The 24,148-nt window shown below is 30.9% G+C and overlaps 2 protein-coding genes across 2 annotated transcripts; both read left to right on the top strand.

The window, feature by feature from the left end:
* The first annotated feature begins 863 nt into the window (after window positions 1–863).
* On the top strand, window positions 864–15,761 carry LOC143074181 (von Willebrand factor D and EGF domain-containing protein-like). The gene is made up of 6 exons (XM_076249729.1): window positions 864–1,207; window positions 2,725–2,804; window positions 6,315–6,378; window positions 7,879–8,067; window positions 14,834–15,039; window positions 15,461–15,761. Exons 1-6 carry the CDS (start codon window positions 980–982, stop codon window positions 15,759–15,761), a joined length of 1,068 nt encoding a protein of 355 aa, XP_076105844.1. The 5' UTR covers window positions 864–979.
* Window positions 15,762–16,192: 431 nt separating this feature from the next.
* Window positions 16,193–24,117, top strand: LOC143074796 (von Willebrand factor D and EGF domain-containing protein-like). Its single transcript, XM_076250066.1, has 6 exons — window positions 16,193–16,336; window positions 17,325–17,538; window positions 18,493–18,686; window positions 20,217–20,477; window positions 21,522–21,700; window positions 23,158–24,117. The coding sequence occupies exons 1-6, from the start codon at window positions 16,262–16,264 to the stop codon at window positions 23,225–23,227; spliced, it is 993 nt and encodes a 330-aa protein (XP_076106181.1). The 5' UTR covers window positions 16,193–16,261; the 3' UTR covers window positions 23,228–24,117.
* Window positions 24,118–24,148: the final 31 nt, after the last annotated feature.

Here is a 24,148-nt window from a genome sequence, read left to right on the forward strand (position 1 = left end):
AATTACATAATGCTAATCTTTTAATTACCTTGAGTTAAACTACGCATTCCACATTCTTTAGGTGTCACAAAACAATACACATTTTATTGTTTCCACCGTACAAGCAAGTGAAAATGATTGCTGGAATGAAGCAAAAAGGTCAGAATACAAACATGTATTTTTAATACACTATCGATCATGTCAGTTTCGTATGTTTGTTTAAAGTATTTTTAGAAAAAAAATCATAAAAATGTTCTATTGTATGATTTACTTTTTATATTAAAATGCGTTTTAAAAAATCCACACGATCTTATTTTAAAAGTTGCATGGCTATCACTTATTTTTCGTTGGTTAATAGCTACACCAAAAGTCGTCGATGCGCTTTAAATCGCGTTATTAGATGGTTAACGAACAAGACTTAAATGAGATATTTTCACTCCCGGCATGCATCAAAGACTTAAACTACGTCACATAAGTCAGGAAGTTTCAAAAAATAAAATTAATAATTCCCAATTTTCTTCTTTATTAGATTTCATATCAAAATAAAACTTGGTGAATATGTTTTTTATGGTATTATGAACATAATAAGATGAAAAGTGAAAAATCGCGAATTATCCCTTTAAGGTAAGGATACAAAAAACTACACGCAAAAACATGACATTTGGATTTCTTTCCTTAATGTTAGGGATTTTGCAATGCCCTTAATACTCATTGCATTACTGTTTTGTACATTTGTAGATGTTCATTGCCTGAATAACAATATAATAGAAGTAATATTTCTGAAAACTTCAATTTTTAACTAAAAGGACTAAAAGAACAGTCTACAGTGTCTAGTACTGTTAGGGATGCTAAAACGAAAAGTTCATTTTTACTATAGGTAGATACGTCAACGTTAATAGTGAACGCTGGTGAAACTGCAGTTGTACAAATTCGTTCCACTGTTCCAATAACATGTTCGATCTATCATGGAATCAAAATCGATTGCCATATTCGATTTCAAATGTTAGAGTATAAGGCAGGACATGGCCAAATCTGCAAGACAAATGAACCACCAACATTGTGCAGTGTCTATTTTGATGCGTGGAAATGGAATACCTTTCAAAAGTTAACAATTCCTACAAAATCAGAACAAAGAATAATAAATGAGTACCCTGCAATAGTCAAGCTTAAGTCTGGTAAAATAAGAAGCGATGATCTATGGAACGATTATTTGCTTCCAGATATTGCAGTAAGTATAGATAAGATGTAAAAGTAGTTAACTTAGTTTGTTGAAATCTGATACCCATTTTGGATATACAAACTTGATGGTCCCAGATCCATAGCCTGTGGTTCAGTGGCTGTCGTTCTTTTTGTTATGAATTAGGCCGGTGGTTTCATGTTTTAAATTGATTACCATTTTAGTCAATTGCAACTTTCTAAAACATCCTTTTTTTGGTAATGATTCAATAGTGAAAAGGTATTTCTATCCTACCAGGTTCTTCCATAAATTTGATTTTCTTTGGTCAAAATGTTGAAATATAACTTATGTTTGGTATATATAAACAATCTGCATTTATTTACTCTAAAATATTGATAAACTGTGCATGATCATGTCAGGGGTCCTCAAAATGTTGTCTAAAGTAGAAAAGCTTAATTCTGGTATAAGTTAGCAAAATCAAATATGTCGGAAATATGATAATTTAGTTTAACATTTTCAGAGTAACTTGAAGCTGTACCTCTATTTTGAAAATTTTACCTATTAGGTCTGTTTTGTTCACGCATCGTTGTCAATATACTGTAAATTCTAATATTACTGCGTGCATTTATTATTGCGAATTTGCCATTTAGATTAAATACGATCTAAATTTTTGCGATATTGAAAAAATCGTTTTAAGTTCATATAACAAATTTCAAATTGCGAGTTTACATTAATGCGATTTTAATCCTTTCTCATTTTTTGCAATAATAAAAAAACATGGTAATAATTTCTCAATTTACAGTAATGGAATTTGATGCGACTGTCATACAAGTGAAAGGTTTAACGCTATAAAACCCGGTTCAATCCACCATTTTCTACATAAGAACATGCCTGTACCAAAACAGGAATATGACAGTTGTTGTCCACTGTTTGATGTATTTTATCTTTTGATTTCGCCATTTGAATAGGTTTTCCGTTTTAAATTTTCCTCGGCATTCAGTATTTTTGTGATTTTATTTTTATGCCCCACCTACGATAGTAGAGGGGCATTATGTTTTCTTGTCTGTCCGTCCGTCCGTCCGTCCGTCTGTTCGTTTGTGCGTCCTAGCGTTCATTCGTCCGTTCGTCCCGCTTCAGGTTAAAGTTTTTGATCAAGGTCGATTTTGATGAAGCTGAAGTCCAATCAACTTGAAACTTAGTACACATGTTGCTTATGATATGACCTTTCTACTTTAAAAGCCAAATAAGACTTTTGACCCCAATATCATGGTCCACTGAACATAGAAAATAAAAGTGGGAGTTTCAGGTTATAGTTTTTAGTCAAGGTAGTTTTTGATGAAGTTGAAGTCCAATCAACTTGAAACTTAGTACACATGTTCCCTATGGTATAATCTTTCTAATTTTAATGCCAAATTAGGTTTTTTACGCAATTTAACGGTCCATTGAACATTGAAAATGATAGTGCGAGTGTGGCATCTGTGTACTTTCGACACATTCTTGTGTTATTATACATTTGATATTCTTTTCTTCGTTTCAGAAGCATATCATTTGTACTTTTTCTTTTCAAGATCAGAATAAGAGGGAAAACATTTATACCAGCATCATGCAGATCAGTATCCGACCCTCATGTATTTACATTTGACGGCAGGTAAATAAGTGGTAATTTAAAGTTTAAAATAACCAGCCGTTATTTATTTTTATGGGACTTTTTTCAATTAAATGTCCCTGCACTCCTATCATTCATGGTCATTTAATGGAACTTTTTCGTTGTTGATTAAATCAATAATTGACGCTTTATCAATTGGGATTAAATCTTATCGTTTACTTTGATAGTTGAAGTTTTCATAGCTGCGCTTGACGAAAATGGCATGATTATTGAGTAAGATACATCATTTCAAAAAGATAGTGTAAAGAAAAGCATTAATGCTATGAACATATAGTGTTGCTCATTGTTGAGTTCCGTACGGTGTCTTACATATGTAAACTTCTATTTTATTTGGTATCTGTTGGAGAGGTGTCAGATTGTCAATCATACAAATCTTCTTATTTTCATATTAAAGAATTAGTATTGCTAAATGTGAGGAAAGTATCGTATTTGCAAGTTCAATGGCCAACACCGTTATTATATTCAAAGAATAGCTTCTGAAAATTTATTTCATTGAGAAAATGATAAATAACAAAAAAATAGGGAACAAACACACAAACGCCCAACGAACACACAAACGTCCAAGAAACACACTAAATGTGAGTCATAACAACAGCTAGTATTTGAATTCTTTCTAATATGTCTATTTTGATAACGACAAACTTTTTGACTGCTAACTAAAGGTAAAATCTTTCCCAACTTATATGTAGCATTCAATAAGAAATAGATTTAGAAACACATACATTTGAGGCAGACCATCACTATAACGAGCTCTAATGCGTACCGACACCATACTTTTCAAATAAATGTGCAACGTGTTGGATGAATCATGCAATGATTCCTAACTATGTGTGTGAAAAGGTTTACCACCATTGGAAAACAGTTGTGTATGTTACTTCGGAGTGCATATCCTTAGTTTCAAGAAAATAAAAGTGTGCACAATCAATACATTTCCTAACATGTACTCCACGTTATTAAGGATTAGTCGTTCATAGTATTTACAACCATTGACCAAGCATGATTAAAAATATCATTGATAATAAACAATGCTATTGTAAAATGTTTTTTTCTCTTTCAAACACTATAACAGCTGTGGCTATATCTTGGTAGATTATATCCAAAATGTCCGTTACCATGGTTACGATAAGGATTTGACAAAAAAGGATTCCGAAATGAATGTGTTCCCGTGGTCTAGTTTGTTATTTCGTTTCTCGATAAGAATAGGTCTGCAGTTACAGCTCTGTAGGGATTTTTTTCAATTTGAATTTTAACACAGCGAAATCATCATATTTCTTGCACATATGTTACGATATATATTGATTTACGTGTAAGGATAACTCTTCACAGCCATAATTATCTACGTCTGTGAGTCTGCGCTAAATACAGATGTATTGAGACATTTATCAAGCTGATGTTTACAAAGCGAAAAAAGCCTATCATACATACGACATGTTATGAATAACCGTTTCACAAATGATATCGAATGTGTTCCTTCAGTCGTAACTACAATCTCCTTCCCTTTTATGAATGTGACCTACCGAATTAGACTATTTACCGGATTTGTTATCACATAAGCAACACGACGGGTGCCACATATGGAGCAGGATCTGCTTACCCTTCCGGAGCACATGAGATCACCCCTAGGCTTTGGTGGGGTTTGTGTTGCTTATTTTTTTAGTTTTCTAGGTTGTGTCATGTGTACTATTGTTTGTCTGTTTGTTTTTTTTCATTTTCAACCATGGCGTTGTCAGTTTATTTTCGATTTACGAACTTGACTTCCCTTTGTATCTTTCGTCCCTCTTTTAGAATGCTTTTCAAATTTGTAATTATTTAATTTGTATCGGATACATATTTGCAAGATAAAAATGCTAGTATACTTGATTTAAAGATAGAGGGGTGAAAGATATCAGAGGGACAGTCAAACTCATAGAAGGAAAACAAACCGACGTCGCCATGGCTATAAATAAAAAAAGACAAACAGACAAATAATAGTACACTTGACACAACATAGAAAATTAAAGTCAAAGCAACACGAACCCCACCAAAGCCTAGGGGTGATCTCAGGTGCTCCGGGAGGGTAAGTTCTGCTCCATATGTGGCACCAATCGTGTTGCACATAATATTACAAACCCGGTAAAAAGTCTAATTCGGTAGGCCACATTAATGAAAAGGGAAGGGGATGTAGTTACGACGTAAGGAACATATTCGATATCATCTGTGAAATGGTTATTCTTAAACCATAAAACGTTCAACCAAATCGTGATGGCGATCAGCAACCCTCTATCAAGGAAATCGTGATAGGAAATACAAGCACGGGAATATCGTATCAATTGGGAGATATATTCTCTGTATGCAGGCGCTGCTGGAATATTACTACTAAGGAATGGAATGTTCACAATTGGGAAGCTGAAATCATCTCTTTTGTCGTAAAGTTTTGTTTTCAACCGACCCTCATTGTCAATTTCTAGATGTAAGTCAAGATAATAGACTGACTTAACTGTATCTGTTGTATCTTTTATGTCTAGTTCGTTCTTGGTCAAGAGCGTCACACTTCATAATGGGTGGAAGACCACCCAATGTTGATATGTTAAGAAACAGCAGTGACAAAGCTACAATATGTAAGATCTGTATAAGAGCCCATATACTGAAGATTGAAAGAGAAAGGCATCTAAATATTACCAGAAATGAGAGATACTGGTTCAATTGAAAATGAAATTATATTTGTTTACATTGTGAAAAATACTCAACTAAAAAGCCTATATTTTACCAAAAAGTTTCAAATTCAATCGATGATTCTACAAAATTTGAATAAAATGAAAATAATACAAGCATTTTATTAAGGTGTCACACCACCAATTACTCCCTCAAATTAAGAACGTATGTGAAATTAGGCCTACTCGGACAAAAATAGTGCATTTGATGTCATTGTTTACTTAAACTAACCAACAAATTGGCAGAAATGAAACTTTTGTTGACAGAGAAATATATTAAGACAATTTTGAGCTAAAATTTACTTGTTTATGAGTTTGCATTCAAAATTGAGGATTAATGCACTCCATAGTATACTAATTTAAGATTTCCAGAAAACCAGGGGTTGTTTTTAGTGGTACCTCTATTCGGAACACCTAATGTTTTTTATATGATTTTAAACATTTGTTGAAAATTGGCATGTAGAAAGCTGATACATGTATGATTCAGGATATACCTGGTTTCTATGAAGTTAAACTAAAGGTAAAATATTTAGAAAGCTGTGAAAATTGTAAAATTTGGTTGAACAGATAGGGACTTTTAATTGGTGGTTTGACACCTTAATAACAATTCGGATTAATCCTTAGATTGACTTTCTCTTTTATTTCAGACAGTTTGAACCTGCGTAACGCTTATCAAACTCTATTATGTAATTGACATGCCATGAGCCTTAAACATTTATTGTTGATGAGTTTGTGCCAATAAAATATTTATTCATTTGTACATATACTTGGCTTTATAAAATGTCTTTTGTCATTTTTTAAGGTATTTCACTACATTTGAAACCGGGGAATATGTTCTGTATAAACATTTACAAAAGCCAATTGCAGTAAGTATAAATGAATCAATCATATTTGCCAGATCGTTTTGCATGCTTTTATATAGATACTTATCATTTTATTTGTATTCACCTTGGTCATAGTAAGGGACGATAATAGTGTTTTGAAAGAAAATATTATAGGATTAAACGCCTTTATAAAAGAATTTTAAATTGGTGTATAAACTCGACCAATTCACTCCTAAACGAATAAAAGTCTTATAGGTTTGTGAGTGATTTGGTATAGTTTATACACCAATAAAATCCTTATAATGCTATAAAATTGGAATATATTTTTTTCACACTCGAAACCACTATGATACTCTACCACACGTAAAATGTATGTTTGTTTCATTGAATAGGACTGGCGCATTTATATATTTGTTAAGTAACGCAAAAATGTGTACTCCATGAAATATTATATCTGATAAAAAATTAACTACAATAACTTTTATTTTCTTTCAAACGAATGTTTGTGTTTACTATTTAATTTTACGCTTAACGCGAAGTGAAAATAAATTTTGTTTACGTCGATCAGAATTGTGTTTTTAACGCCGCCATCTTGTTTACATTGGTTACGAAAAGAAGTTCGGTCAACGTCGTCTATCGAAAAATAAACGACGCCAAGAACAACAACCGGAAGTCCACACAACCAATCATATCAACGTATTCCCTGATTTGCAAATCATATAAGAATTATTACGAAATATTTAACCACTTCTATTTCTATATTAATGATAATATTGGTTAAGGAGCGACAGTTTTAATGAGGAAATGGGTGTTCTAGCAAATCTGCTGAGGTCAGGATATTTATTCCTGACTTAAAGGTGACCATATTTTCCCCATTCAGACCAGATACAGAATATGTATTGTCCGTACGTCCAATGAGCGACAAAAAAAAAACCAAACTACACCCTCAAAATTAAATGGTCGTCCTTAAAATAATAAACCATAAAGATTTCGGTCTGCTGCACATACAACTTCAAACAAAAACTTTATGTTCAGTCAAAATAGACTAGATTTTTTTTTATATTTAAATATGAAAATATAAGAGCATGACAATCATGGGTTGATGATTCGGGCATATTTGCCTTTCACCTTGACAAAAAGTCCGAAGAACATATTTTGGTGCAATTTCCTTTGACGATTTAAAGCAAAACAAATATAGTAGCACCATTAATCTGTCACTGTCAATACTCTGTCACAATTGTATTTCTTTATAAATTTGGGGAGTGAAAAGGTCCAGATATACATTCTTTAGTATTATGGGGCTAGCATATATAGTTTAATGTTTAAGAATGCAAAATAATATTTGAAAGATTTAATGGACCAGAACATTCATTTTTTTTATTTGCCAGCCCTTCCCACCCCCACCCAACAAAAATAGTCATGTATGCAAATAAATTGAAATAAACAGCACTTTACGGTAATTATGAAAGAATTACTTGTCGACATGTGAAAAATATAATATATTTATAATCCCTACTAGAAAACCTTAAAAAATTCTTAAAGGTGCATGTTATTCATAAAAGCCTTGGGTCATACCCACGTTGGAATTGCGCAGTTGCAGTGCAAGCTGGAGCTGACACATTTATTGTTTATGGATGTGACAGACGTTGGCGCCACAGAAGGGCTTTCTGTGACAAAGAACACGGCTCATATCTTGATGTTTATGAAAGAAATCAGGGAAAGAATTTTGAGGTAAATCTATAGTTCTTTTACAAACTGAATTTAAACATACATATTCAGCATATTCATCTGATATCGATAAACATTTAATAATCCATGTTTACAGTTTCTAACGCTCTAAGTCGTGTTACTCGAAAATTAAGTGAATATAGATTTATTCTTTCGAGGAAGCGTTTTAAATAAGTACTGTTAATGGTAGAAAAGAAATTTTAGATAATATAATATAGTTTCTTTTACTATATTATTAGTTACATAAAAGAAACCAAAGACACAAATTATGGTAATTTACTTCTACTAATTTGTTAAACTTTATATGACATAGCAAACTTAGTTCTTTAATAAAAAAGATGGCTACTTTAGGAAAAATTTTAAATTCATTATTAAGAAGGCATGGTTGAAAAACTTTTCACAATATAATAGTAATAATAAATGGATTTAAGTTCATCAATCCTGTATATCTTTTTTTTGGATAACTTTATTTATATTGTTTTTATAAAAAGTAAAGGGACTCTAGGAAAAAAAACTTTAGAACAAAAATTTATACTTTGTATTGTAATCCCTTTTGTTCGTGCAAGACAACTTCCTTTCTCAAAATGTTTACAGAAAAGTTTTGATAAGATGTTTTATTAATATTGATTATGTTTCCTGAATAAAGATAAAATTTGATAAATGATAAATTATGAGGTTTCAATTTAATGCTACAATTTTAAACTTTTCTATGGACTTTTCTTTTCTCATATCTTAAAAGAAAGTGCAATAAAATAATTTATCTGGCCAGACCAATACCATTGCTATGATTTGTACCGTACTATTAAATATAGAAAAGTATTGGAGCATCTTTTTCTAATCTTAAAGCTCTCAGCTTCTTATTTTATCTCAGATTCTTTTTCTTCAATACATATTGATTTGTGTAAAACAATCAACCTATTATTTAAACTATCTATTTTTAGCATAATCAAAATGCAGAAAGTCATAATTTCATTTGATACCCTGAATGCCAATTGCAAGATGTCTATTTTTCGTAATCCTCCGTTTCTGTTGATAAATGTTTTTATATTACTGTTTACCTCTTTCAAAATTGAAATCATTTATTTTTGTTGAAGATTGTTTTTATTCAAACAGCAAACAGCATTTTAGTATTAAAAAATATTTCATATGGAACATAAAAGAGGATGCTCGAATATATTTATCCCTGCTGAAACTATAAAATTTGTATTCCCCTTACTATAATGTTTATATAAATGTATCATGCTGTTATATAAACCTTTGATAATAATGTTTTGTCTCCACAAAGATTATGTTCAGTATTTTTGAATAGCTGCAGACATATTTTTATCAGTATTTTTTACTTTTAAAATAGTGTAATCATATTTCTATATGTGTATATTAAACCACATAAAACAAGCACCAATATTTGGTTTAACTCCAAACAACTGCCACAATATCCTAAACTAAGGAACATAATTATGCCTAAAATTAATTTTGTTTGATGTTGGTTTTTATAATTATACTCATAAAATTAAAAACAAAAAATTAATCGTTTAGAAAAAAAATCAGTTTATATATATTTATATATTTGGGATCTGTTTTATTGATAGTATTTTTTGTAAAGGCCTAAACAAAAAGACTTTTTACAAAGGCGCTGAGCTTCCTCTTCATTGCTTTACTTCCCTTTTGAAGTTGTTTAGATATATCGAACAATTATTCAAATTATTACAAAGAGATGTAGAATATCACTGAATTAAAATCCATAAATAATACTCTACCATATTGTCTTAGTTCTTTCAAGGTATAATACCCCCAAAACATAGTATATCAAATCCAGTTACATGCGAAAAAGGGGCAAACAAGATTTGAATTTGACAGTTGTGATAAATTAACACTGCTATTCATTGCAGAAAAAATATTCTTAGTCTTAAACATGCATCTTGATTTTTTTTCACAGCAAAATATTTTTTTTATTTGGTGTTGCATTTAAATATTTACGAAACTTGAGGTGATATGGTTAAAAATAATTAAACAGGAAATAAGGGGAGGGGAATTTGTTTGCTTAACGTTTTGTGATGTTTACCATATTAAATGCAGGCATGGGACGAATTACATTGCAATGTAATCAATTATATTACAATTACCTTGACAAAACCATGCATTCAATTTTAATTCAAATTAGATGCATTTTTCAAAGTAATGCATTGAATTACTATTACTTTTGCAAAGTAATGCATTGAATTACACAAAAACATCAGTAAATGTTATCTTAAAGTGAAACAAAATCAATCATTTTGAAAAAAAATGAAGTCCCAAAAGATTCTAGCATATGCAATAACTGTTCCGTATAAATATAGAATTTAACAATCAAGTTAAAAGTATCTTCAATACAACTATTACGTTTAAACATCGTAAGGGTTTTAATGTATACATCTGTGTTTTCTCTTAATTGAAATTAAAGCAATAAAGTTTAATATTTATTTTAACAAATGTAAACTTCACTTTTATTAGCTCACCTGGCCCACGGGGCCAAGTGAGCTTTTCTCATCACTTGGCGTCCGTAATTTTAAACATTTTTTTTCCGTTTTTGGATATTATCTTGAATATTATTATAGATAGAGATAAACTGTGAGCAGCAATAATATTCAGCAAAGTAAGATCCTGAAATAATTCAACATGACCAAAATGTTCAGTTGACCCCTTAAGGTGTTATTGCCCTTAATAGTCAATTTTACCATTTTTTCTTAAATTTTTGTTCTTTTACAAAAATCTTCTCCTCTGAAACTACTAGGCCAAATTTAATCAAACTTGGCCACAATCATCATTGGGTATCTAGTTCAAAAAATGTGTTCGATGACCCGGCCAGCAAACAAAGATGGCTGCCACGGCTAAAAATAGAATACAGGGGTAAAATGTAGATTTTTGCGTATAACTCTGAAACCAAAGCCTTTAGAGCAAATATGACATGAGAATAATTGTTTATCAAGGCAAGACCTATCTGCCCTGAAATTTTCAGATGAACAGGACAACCTGTTGTTGGGTTGTCACCCCTGAATTGGTAATTTTTAGGAAATTTTGCCGTTTTTGGTTATTATCTTGTATATTATAATAGATAGAGATAAACTATTTCAGTACTGAAGTGTACATGGATAAGGAGATTATTTAAAACAGACAACAAATGGCAGAATGGGTTTTTGTCAAATGTTCATGTAGAACTTGAAAAATTTTATGGTTATGGAAGTGTTTATATCCAAAAATTACAACAACATATCAAAAATAGATTTTGGCAAGATGTTCTGAAAATATGGCAACTTCTTAGAGAAAAAGATGAATATGACAGTTGGGAATGCTTTCTTGCTAGTCCAATCTGGCTTAACAATAATATAAAGGTAGCAAATAAACCTATTTTTTTTTATAAAGATTGGTTTGAAAATGGTATAAGATTTATAAATGATATTGTAAATGAAGATGGGACCTTTTTCTTTAATCAAAAGATGGAAGAAATGTATCAGATGAATGTGAATTTCATGAGATATAATAGTATTATATCTGCTATACACCAAGCATCAAAACCATTTGTGGGAAAAAGTCACAAATTAGAACTACCTTTAATTCCATCTGCTATTAAAAGACTTGTTAAAGGTTCAAAAGGATCTAAAGATATGTATATTGTTTTAAATAAAAAATGGAAGTGTTCCCACTAGTCAGTTAAGATGGACTGAAATTTTTGGCTTTGATCAAAATCATTGGATTTTTTTTTATAAACTGCCATTTGTTGTCACAAATAATACTAAGTTACAGTGGATACAGTATAGATTCAATCATCGAATCTTAGCTACAAACAAATTTCTTCATAAAATTAAGATTCATGATAATCCAAATTGTACATTTTGTAAATTGAAACATTAGAACATTTATTTTGAGAATGTGAACATACACAATTATTATAAGAACAGATTGAAAATTGGTTTCTGACCAATGGAATTAGTGTACTGTTTACAACAGAAGTTTTTTTGTTTGGTAGCACTGCAAAAATATCAAAAGGCAATGCAGAAAATACTCTTTTTCTTACCATAAATCAATATAATATTTATAATTCCAGATGTTTAAAAATAAAAAAAACTGACAATAAACTCAGTAAAAGAAAAGATGAAATATGTGTATGCAATGGACAAAAATATTGCTATGAAAAACAAATGTGAATATCAGTTTCTTAGAGAATGGAATGTTTTTGATATATTAATTAGTTTAGTACAAAAATGTTTAAACTTTGCATTTAATATTATGCATGTAATAAATGAAGATGCTGTATTTATTATACTAATATAGAATTCAATTTCTAGATGAATTATATTGAAAACTCACCACACTATTCTCTCTCACTCTCTTGTTCAAACTGCTTTACTCTTTATCTTATATTTGTATATTTAAAAAAAATGCTTCCTAATAGAAAGATGTATTGATTAGATAATATCTATAGATTTATATATTATATATTGCTATTATATTTGTGTATATTATGTTGTAAATTGGAAGTTATAAATAATAAAAATTAAAAAAAAAAGATAGAGATAAACTTAAAACAGCAATACTGTTCAGCAAAGTAAGATCTATAAATAGGTCAAACATGAGCAAAATGGTCAATTGACCCCTTAAGGAGTTATTGACCTTTATAGTCAATTCAAACAATTTTCATAAATTTGGTAAATTTTGGTAAATTTTTACAAAATGTTTTTCTCTCTAACTACTGGGTAAAGTGCATTATAGATAGAAATATTGTTAATAGCAAGAGCGTTTAGTAAAGTAATATCTACAAACACATCACCATCACCAAAACACAAGTTTGTCATGAATCCATCTGTGTCCTTTGTTTAATATGTCAAGGTGAGCGACACAGGCTCTTTAGAGCCTCTAGTTATTTATATACTTTTGCTTTTTTAATTTTAATCAAAAATATTTACTGAGAATTTCTGTCCTAATTAAATAATAAACAAAGAGCTTAATTTCAACCCAAGTGTCAAAATGGTGAAAAGTGATTTTACTTTTTTTTATAACATGTATAACAAGTTTGTCATGAATCCATCTGTGTCCTTTGTTTAAAATGCCATAGACCAAGGTGAGCGACACAGGCTCTTTAGAGTCTCTAGTTATTTATATACTTTTGCTTTTTAAATTTTAATCAAAAATATTTACTGAGAATTTCTGTCCTAATTAAATAATAAACAAAGAGTTTAATTTCAAACCAAGTGTCAAGATGGTGAAAAGAGATTTTACTTTTTTTATAACATGGTTAACAATAGTCAATTTTCTGTTATGTAATCATGACAAGGTATTTATTTATCTTTTGACAACAATAAAACACTCTAATAATGCTTTTCAAATAAAAAAAAAAAACAATATTAAAAAAATTATGTTCTTACTCAATCCATAAATCTTAAATTCTCAAGTTAATCATTAAATTACAATTACATGTTATGCCAAAAAATGCTGCATTACACATAACATGCAATTGGTTAAAAGAATGTAATGCATTACCATTATTAATGTAAGTTACATTACCATGTATTACAATTACAAATTTGCATTACCCAATGCCTGCTTAAGTGCAATGGAATGCTTTGTTTATTTTCACTGTAGTACTTGACAGGATAAATTTACTCATGCCAAGTATTTCTTTTGTTTTTAAATATAAATTCTGCACATTTTTTTGATTATTCCAATTTAGTAGCCTAGGGGAAAACATTATTATGTTAAATGTTCACTGTGGTACTGGACAAGTTAAAACAATACTCATGCCAAGTATTTCTTTATTTAAAACTAAAACAAAATCGAAATTAACAAAGACTAGTAATTGGGGAAATAATGATGGTATTACTCTCAAATCAGCCTACAAATAAAGAATTTCAACTTGTCCATAATTTTCTATAAATTAAAGAACTAATATTTCTATTTCACCAAAAACTATTACTATTGTTTGTGTCGTGATCACTTTTATGTGTGTCATATTATATAGTATAAACTATAATTAAATTATCTAATAATTATTTTTTTATATTTTTTTATTTATCAAAAATGAATGATAATCAAATATAATAAGAACATGTTTTAATGACATTTCCTTTTTGTGGAAGCTTTTGGTTTGCTTCGTGTTGCTCAGTTTTTAGTTTTATATGTTGTGTTTGTATAAGGTTGTTTGTATTTTGGTCTATTGATTTTCTTTTTTTGTTTTTTTTTTTGCGTTTATGGCGTTTTTTACTGAAAATTAACTGAAAACCATGGCGTTTCCAGTTAATTTTCGACTTATGCGTTTGAAAGTACATCTAGTATCTTTCGCCACTCTACTAATAAAGATTAGCAATCAATAAAAATTCAGTTACTTGCAATATCCAAAAGTAGGTCAAAAGCATTTTAACTTATTTGATGAGAGTGTGTACTGGCCATACATTTTAAAAACTAATGTGACGTTTACCTTAATTACTGTAGAGAACAACGAACGCGTTTAAACAAATAACATGACGAGCAAGATCTTCACAACAATCACAATCTCCTACGGCCATTGCCGTTTTAATATTGAATCATCTTAATATTTTTCTTAAAGGTGACGAACAGACTTTTCATGATAAGAGTAGTAAATTCAAAATTAAATTGCTGATAATCATCATGCTAGAATAATGATATTCATAGTAAAGATACATGTGTACGGCGCTTAACTTTTTCTAACTTGAAAAATACGAAAAGAACAGAATATCACTATAAATTCATTTCAATAAATATATATAATATCTGACAGGTCCATTTGCCAACAGGTGCAAGAGTATCAATACAAGTGCAGGGTACCTCCAACTATCGCTTTTTAAATATTCAAGTATATGCCGCAACATCAGATGTGAACTTAACCGGTGGTTTGTGTGGAAAATTTAATAGAAATAGTAACGATGATTTTACAGATCCAAGAGGACAAATTTCAGAAGAAATCCCGTTTAAAACTTCCTGGCAGTGAGTTTAACAGTAGAAAGTCATTTTACTAGACAAATATAATGCCGATATTTGCATATTTGAGGCAAATTGTAATAATTGTTTCCAAAACAAAATATTCAAACGTTAAACATGAAAAAATAAGTATAGATCCACAGACACATATCTAACTCCATGCATCGACGAATATAAACAAAGAAGGAACTCATACTTATCATCATACCAGCTATGCTATCAAACGTCATTGGCGAATCGTTCAATCTATTACATACTGATTATCAAAACAATTAAAACTGTTTTCAATGAACACCCTCAATATTGTAAATTAGGATAAACGCTAAATATCAAAATTATTATTGCAAACTTTAATACGTTTCAGTGTATTGATGTTCAACACTTTTATTTATAACAGATAAAAATTTAAAGTGCTGTAATTTTTCAGTGTTAATCCAGTGAATAGTTTATTCATTGCGAAAGCTAGGAAAGAAGTTCTGGAGAGATCACAGTACGGCTGTTCTTGCAACAAGACGCCGATTATAAACGGTGATCTGTATACTAAAGCATATTGTGATTGTGATGAAAGTACACCCGTTTGTACCACACCTACATATTCGGAACAACAATGTCAGTATAAGCATAAACGAGAGACAAGGGATGATGATGAAATAGACGCACCTTTAGATTATGTAATTTTTAAACCAGCCCCCCCCACAAGTATGCATTTAAATTACAGTTATTCATGAGATTATATAAGACAAAACTTGACAACACAAACAACAACCTCTATGTTTGCACTGAGAGATAATGATTAAACGCATCTTTAACCGGGTTTGCTTAATCTATGTATCGAATATATGACACTACACTTAACGAAAACAATCAGCAATAGAACTATTGTTTCTAAATACATTTCTCACTTAAGGTACATGCTTAAATTGACAATCCATCTATAACAACAGAGTCTGTTTTTAACTATTCTAAAATGATACATTTTTGGTTTTCACGAGTGTTTCTGCTCGTTCCTGGTGAATGTTAATTGACAAATAACGCACTGGACGCATAAAATCATAAAAGAGTTAATTTCATTTGCTTGTTTCTGTCACTTATATATGAAACACATGGAAAAGCTATTTTTCCATTGAAATTATACAAATTTTGTTTGTTAAAGCGCAAGACGTGGCTGAACGGATGGAATGAAGCAAAAGCTAGAGACCATTGCAATAGTGTGTTACATCATTCCCGAATGTACACAAAATGTAAAGAAATAGTACATTTTAAAGACAGCCAATCAATCCAAATGTGTATGGAAGACATAAAGGTTAGAGAACATTTTTATGAAACTTACAAATACATTCTCAAAAATGTAACGTTTGTAAAAAAGAAGTAAAATATATATCATATACATTTTTAGATACTAATGAATAATTTGCACTGTTAAACATTAGCGAAATTTGGGATTTTATAATTATATAATCTCCAAGAAATTCAACATCTTAGATCACGCCCGACATTTTGAAAGGTTTGTGTTGTTCATCTTTTCTCTATTGAACTTTGTAGTCTGTTGTTTGTCTTTTTGTCTTTTTTCGTTTTTAGACATGGAGTTGCAAGTTTGTGTTCAACTCATGAAATTGAATGTATCTTTGTAAATAACTAGGGTTTTTAAAAAGACTGCAATAGATTTAGTAGATACATAACGGAACTTAAAAAGCAGAAAACAATTATAGGTATATGTCCTTGTTTTATAGACATAAGACGAACATTTGGCGGGAAATGACTTTTCATACCTTTAAAATTGGCATTTTTTTCCAAACCAATAAAAATTAAACAAGGATTTTATGAGATGTTCAAAAATATATGCAATCAAATTAAAAAAAAATAGAGGTAAGTGAGCAAATATTTTAATAGCATTTATTAGATTAAACCAGAGGATTCTGAATATCTGAAAAAAGTTATTGGCAAGTCCTCCTTGTCATTTTCGTAACGCTTTATCTAATACAGATAAATCTAAAAACAAATCAGCAAACATAATGAGTATGCAGAACAAAACAGTGGTATGTCATTCAAACGTTGATGGAAATTTTTACAATTTGAGTGCAAATAAACTAAATGATCTTCATTTTTTGCCTCTTCTTTCTTCATGGAACATGAGACATGCTCAACGTATGTACATATCTTTATATTTAGTAACTGCGCAAAATTCCTTTATGCATATTCCTTACTAACAAGTGCTTACATACACGATGAAATATGAAATATTGATAGGTACCAAACAAATTCTGATTATATCATCTTTTTCACATGTTCAGTTTTTAGGAACATCAGAATTGTCTCATCAAGTAGACAAACCTTTGACAGAAGCTTGTAAAAACATTGTACGCTTAAATTCAACATTATGGTCCGACGATCATTCCAAATCTTCCTCTGGTATACCAACGACTTCTTATACTTCTTCAATCATAGAGAAGAACTGCCTTAACGATTGTTCAGTAGGAGGAGAAATAAGAGGGGCCTGCGAAAATGGTAAATAGTTCTCATTAAAATGTGTGATGATACTAAAGACAAATTTGAGTGTGTATCATTTCTTGACTTTCGTATAAAAATTTACATTAAGGATCGTTTGAAAACAAAACTTAATGACAAACGTAGGAGTTCAGTTGTTATATTGTAAACTCTCCTTTTAAGCTTACCTGGCCCATATGTATGTGCACATAGACCAAGGCGAGTGACACATGCTCTTTCGAGCCTCTAGTTCTATTTATCAACAGCAGAACATGTTTATGGAGTTTATATATCCCAATTGATCGATATTTCCTTGATGAAGGTTGCTGCTTACAAGGGCTTTGAAACTAAAGATTCCAAGAGGTATTAAAACTGAAATAACCCCTGCCGAAAGTTTGACGGACGCTTTTATGAGTTTTGAATTATCTGTGTCTATAATTACAATGGATATATTACTAAAGTCGTAACCATAGTCCTGATATCTTTAACTCAAATTTGACTTACTGAATGAGACTTATCAAATTTGTACATACATTTGAAATATAACCTGTGCCACATGTGGACCCTATCAAACTTTCGAAACACCAGATATCAACTCTGGTTTTTGATGGATTTCGTGTTAAGTCTTGATTTAACTTTTCTATGTTTTGTTTAAAATGCTAGATTTTTGGGAGTCTTTTCATCGTTTTCGTCATCCTGTTGTCAGATGCTTTCTAAATATGAGATTAAAAAGAAAACCGAGTCCGAGGTCAGAATACAAAACCGTTAGAAATGACAATGATTCATAAAATTAACAAAGGGCTACTAGCAGTTACTGACATGCCAGCTACAGACCTCGTTAAACATGAGTTTGCAACATGTAAGACAAAGACACATGTCATGTATTGACACACATAGTTTAGTCACTGCTGTCTGCATTTTATGTTTAAAAGTATTTGATATCCCATTTAACAAAGAACAACACATTCATTGCAGGACAATGTTCGTGCTTCCAACATTATACCAGCGAGGACTGTTCAGTTGATACTCAAAAGGCACCAGTGCTTGAAGCAAGCGACGATGATAGTGTGTGCGATACAGCTATCAGCGGCTGTTCATATTTGAATGTTTATGGTGACAATTTCTTTAATACGGGATCACATTTTAAATGTCGTCTTGAGGAGCAAAAAGTAATTTACCTCCTAATTAATCAATCAAGTTTTTACCGATCCAAACTGTTCATGTTCCAAAAAAGAAGGCATGGTAACGTCTCTTTTTGTCCTTTTCAATTCGAAAACAAATCACATTTTTTTTATCTAATATATTACATCTACAAAGTGCTTAAAACATACATGAGTTTATGTATGAATGTGTCTGGCATTTTTTAACCATCTTGCAGTTTGGTACATACCTCAAAACTTTGAAATTGCCTCATTTAATTTTCTAACGTGTAACAATTAATATAATTAACAATGGTTTACCCAAAAAGATAGTTTGATACCGTTTGTACGTCATAGAGTTGTTAATGAGCATACAATATATTTGTAGGCAAACCTTTCTAAAATTTAACTTACATTAAAACTATGTGTAAAATAGCCAATAATTTCGAATATGTATTCAACGATTTGTTTATGTTATGAAGATGCATTTTGAGTGACCTTTCTGAACTGATGTGTCCAGATATATAGTATTATCCATTTTATTTACTAACAATAGGCATAAGTTTGAAAGGCTTGAGTGAGTAAACTACTTTTTGCAATTTCATGGTTAACAAATCGGTCTTTTCAGACCTCCTCCGTTAACCGATTACGAGATACCGAACATTTACAGAATCTTATATCTCAAACGCAATTTGTCTTTTCAAAATGTTCTGGTTGTTTTATGAGCATAGTTTTATTAACAATTCTACATGACAAACGTATCGTACTTCTACCCTATATTCGGTTACGGATTGTAAAAGATATTTGTGTGTTGTTATTGTTGCCATGGTTTGTTAGTCCTCCTTCATTTTATGAGTTTGAGTGCCCGTTTGGTAGTCTTGGTATTACAACATGATTTTTATGTTTATAATTGCAATTTTAGCAAGAATTAATGACCTGGTGTTAATCAAGAAGAATAATACTACGGAAAATAGTGCAACTTTTTAACATCGGAGAGCATTGATTATTCAACGTCGTCTTTTTTCATTTGTATTGATATGTTCATTTCTTCTGCTTGGTAACTTCAGTTGCAGCTGATCTGTAATTCTTTTAAGATAGCATCCTCTCATGAGCAATACTATTGCCAGGATTTTAAATCTACATTTTGATCTTAAAATAATGATACCAAATGAAAGTTGCAACTTCGACAATATTTGAAAAAAAATACAATAAATGTTTCATTCAGTTATTTTAAGTAAAATCAATACGGTAACAGAAGATTGTAAAATATTTGGTACTGACATTTTCATCGATTTTAACATACATGTGCAAATCTGCAGTTGGCAGGAAGAACCTTCCAAATTTAATATATTAAATTTAGCTGAGTCAACATCTTATTTCAATTAAGAAAACTGGTTAACCCCTTCATTTCTTTCCCTTTTTTTGTTGAGAACTTGGTTTTTTCTTGCAGTTAGCTCAATGGCAAAAGGGTCTTGGTACAAAATGGTAGTAAAATATAAGCGGTGTTGTTCATCAAAATATATTGTTATACTTGTTGATACGTATATGTAAACATTCCAGATTACTAACGAAACCAACGATAATACAAGAAAACACTATTTAACAGAAGCAGAATTGGTTTCTTTTGGAGAAGTACGTTGCCAACTTCCACGTAGAACAAACAGGCGACGACGTGCCATTTCAATGACACAACCGGCATCGTTTCTTGTCTCGATCACAACCAACGGAAATCTGTTCAGCAACAAAGTCCCAGTTGTCATTTACGATTCGTCATGCACAGATTGTGTACTTGTTAATGGAAATTTTAGCTGTACTCAAAAGGTTTTTCTTATTTTTTTGTTGTCTAGTTACGTTATGTGTAGGAATAATCAGTACAATTACTGACAATTACTGACACCACCATATGTGAACTTTTTCAAGGCACATACACAAATTTCTAAAGAAGAACAAAGCAAAAAATGGAAAGAAACTAACATTAAGTTTTTACGTATTGATACGCTATAAAGATGACGTCCTATCACTGACGTCATCTGTAAAAATACATGTCAACAAATCTACCCCATTGAGCACTGGCAAGAATGGTAAAGCAGACACGACTAAATCTCTATCGTACTGCCACTTACCAACGTCTATAATTGTACATCTTTATATAACTAAGTCTTTAGGAGAAATTGCTATCACGCACAGTTTTTTTGTGTTTTTTTTATTGCTTAATATTTAGTTTTTTATGCTGTAAACTGTTGTTTGTCTTTTTTTGGCCATTGCGTTGTAGTTTATTTTCGACTAACGCGTTTGAGTGTCCTTTTTGTATCTTTCGGCTCGGTTTCAAACGATCAAAAACTTTCATGTGGAAGGAAAGATTGAAAAAACTTAATAATATAATTTGAATACCATTGAAATCTTTAATAAAAGGGTTTCAGATTGATAAAAAAGGTGTTCAACCAAATTTGTTTCTTGTTAGTGAAAAAAACCAACTGTTTAAAGATCTTAAAACAGTTCTTGTCTTATTTTCGAATCATCATTATCCCCATGTAGATGAAGGGTTAATCACTTGTCTTAATATCACAGTATGAAAAAGGGAACACAAAAAGGTTACAATGCAAGATTGTGTAAAAAAACCAACCCTAAAGTGTGGATAATCTGTTCCAAAAAATGTTTGATACTTTTGAGAGCTGTAAAAATGTTAATGTTTTTTTTTTATTTATTAAACGACAAATAAATTACAGATAATTTCTGAGGATGGACATAACCAATTATTTTTGTTTGTTAAAAAAAAATACAATTATGTACTTTTAAATTGAAAGAAAATGTAAGTTGCAGTTTTTTTCTCAGCGGTATTATTTGAACAGACTTATTTCTTTTTAGAATAACATTTGCATTGTAAAGGGGAAGTGCGTTGATTTGATTAACAACCTCTGTGGCTCAAAGTCAAAGGTCAAAAGGGATGAAAGTAAACACCTGGTGGCAATAGGAGTTGGACTCGGAGTAGTGGCGTCCATCTTCATATTAGCATTAGTTGTTGCTAAAATAAGATTGAAATTCAGGTAATATTAAACGTCAATATGGATATCCTAAACAACTGGTTTGTCCATTGTTGTTAAATTATCAAAATTGGCAAGTTCTGTCGATGTCATTTCTAATTCATAAATTCAGATAGACAAACCGACTTTCCTTAGAACACAAATAACAAATAGCTGCGCCATAAGCGCATGCTACGCCCGTCCAATTTTCAAACAATAAAGTTCAATGACTTCTCAACTTCATATCAGAAATTTATGAAAATCGGAAGGGAGCTTACTTCAATAGATATGATCAATTCAATAAAGTTTCATGATAACTGCTGAAAGCATTTTTGAGAAATAATCAGAAAACTAGAAAATCCCCCCTTTTTATCTCACCTAACCCACAGAGCCAAGTGAGCTTTTCTCATCACTTGGCGTCCGTCGTCGTTGTCGTCCGTTAACGTTTACAAAAGTTTCTCCTCTGAAACTACTTGACCAAATTTAACCAAACTTGGCAAAAATCATCTTTGGGGTATCTAGTTTAATTAATGTGTCCGATGAACCGACCAACCAACAATGATAGCCGCCATGCTAAAAACAGAATACAGGGATAAAATGTAGGTTTTAGCTTATATCTCTGAATCCAAAGCATTAGTGCAAATCTGAGAAAGGGTAAAATTTACAGACGACTCAGACGGGCCATTGTTGAGTTGCTGCCCCTGAATTCGTAATTTTGAGGAAATTTCGAATTTTTTGGTTATGATCTTAATTATTATTATAGATAGAGCTGAACTGTAAACAGCAATAATGTTTAGAAAATAAGATCTACAAATAAGTAAACATGACCAAACTGGTCAATTGACCCCATAAGGAGTTATTGCCCTTTAAAGTCATATTCAATATTTTTGGTAAATTTTTGTAATCTCTTACCAAAAGACTTCTCTTGAAACAAATGATACGAATTCACCCAAACTTGATAACAATCAGCGTTAGGGTCTCTAGTTTAAAAAAGTGTGTCCGATGACTCTGCCAGCCAACCAACATGGCAGACATGGCTTAAATCAAACTTGGGGTGAAAATGCAGTATGTTACTTATCTCTAAAACTAAAGCAAAGGTGTAACAGTTGCATTACTTCATGCATCAATTGTAAATAAAAAAATCAGGTGAGTGACACTGGCTCATTGGAGCCTCTAGTTTAATGTTAAAACCCCACAACTCGGAATCTATGTTAGATAACCTTAAACACCATTCATAAACTATGAGATATGAGAAAGATTTTAAGGGTAAGGAGCTATAAATTAGGTCTAATAATCAGTATCATTATTCAATTATGCAAACAACCTACCTAAAGGTAGCAATCCCACCAAGGGAAGTCACATAATACAAAAGGTCAATACATAAAAAAACAAATAATGGTTGAAAAACTTCTACATTACTTTATAACAAAATACTACTTTGTTTAACATATTCAGTTTTTCATTGATATATTTTTTTGTAGAAAAAAGAAAGGTGCTGCTTATGATTGTACACCTGACCAGAGTCCTTCATGTGTTCCAAACAAAACTTAATACAGACAATTACAGCTTATATCTAAAATAACACTTGATGAATCAATGTGCATAATTAATCAAGTTTCTTTTGGTAAAACTAAAAAAACATTTTTTTTTGACTGAACACAATGTTTTTTTGGTATCTGATATGTTCTGAAAATTTCGTTTTATAAATATGAACTGTAAATGTGATAACATTTTACTAAAACTATTTTTAAAGATTAACATGACAACAATTTTATCAGCATCTCTACAGAATGAGTTACATAAGGGTCCAAATGCTGTGAACCTTGCAAATTAAACTCTGAACACCAATTTCATCTATTGATTATGTCTATAATGCATAGCCACTTTCTTCTGCAAAACTTTTTTCTAGCCTAATGTTTAACTTCATATTCATATTTCAATCTTCTTGTGATTCGTTATCTAGGAAATTTGTTGGCACTTGTTTAATTGCTGAAACACTGTCTTCCTTGATCTGTTTGACATGAATATCAATAATGTGGTCATTTTTATAAATTTCCTGTTTACAAAACTTTAAATTTTTCGAAAAACTAAGGATTTTCTTATTCCTGGCATATTTGCCGTACTTGGCCCAACTTTTGGGGATTTTGGATCCTCAATGCTCTTCAACTTTGTACTTGATTGGCTTTATAAATATTTTGATATGAGCGTCACTGATGAGTCTTATGTAGACGAAACGCGTGTCTGGTGTACCAACTATAATCCTGGTACCTTTGATAACTATCTTCACCCACATTATAAGTTATTAGATATGATTTCAGTTTTAAACTTAACAATACAATAAAAATTAAAATCATAACTATGGAAGTGTATGTTACCTTTCTATATTTACATACAAGAACCAGAAAGTTAATTTCTAATGGCCTCCTGTAATTGCAATATGTAACTTTCATTTCACACACCTATGATGCCAAA

The sequence above is a fragment of the Mytilus galloprovincialis genome, chromosome 5 (assembly GCF_965363235.1).
Source record: "Mytilus galloprovincialis chromosome 5, xbMytGall1.hap1.1, whole genome shotgun sequence".
NCBI lineage: Eukaryota > Metazoa > Mollusca > Bivalvia > Mytilida > Mytilidae > Mytilus > Mytilus galloprovincialis.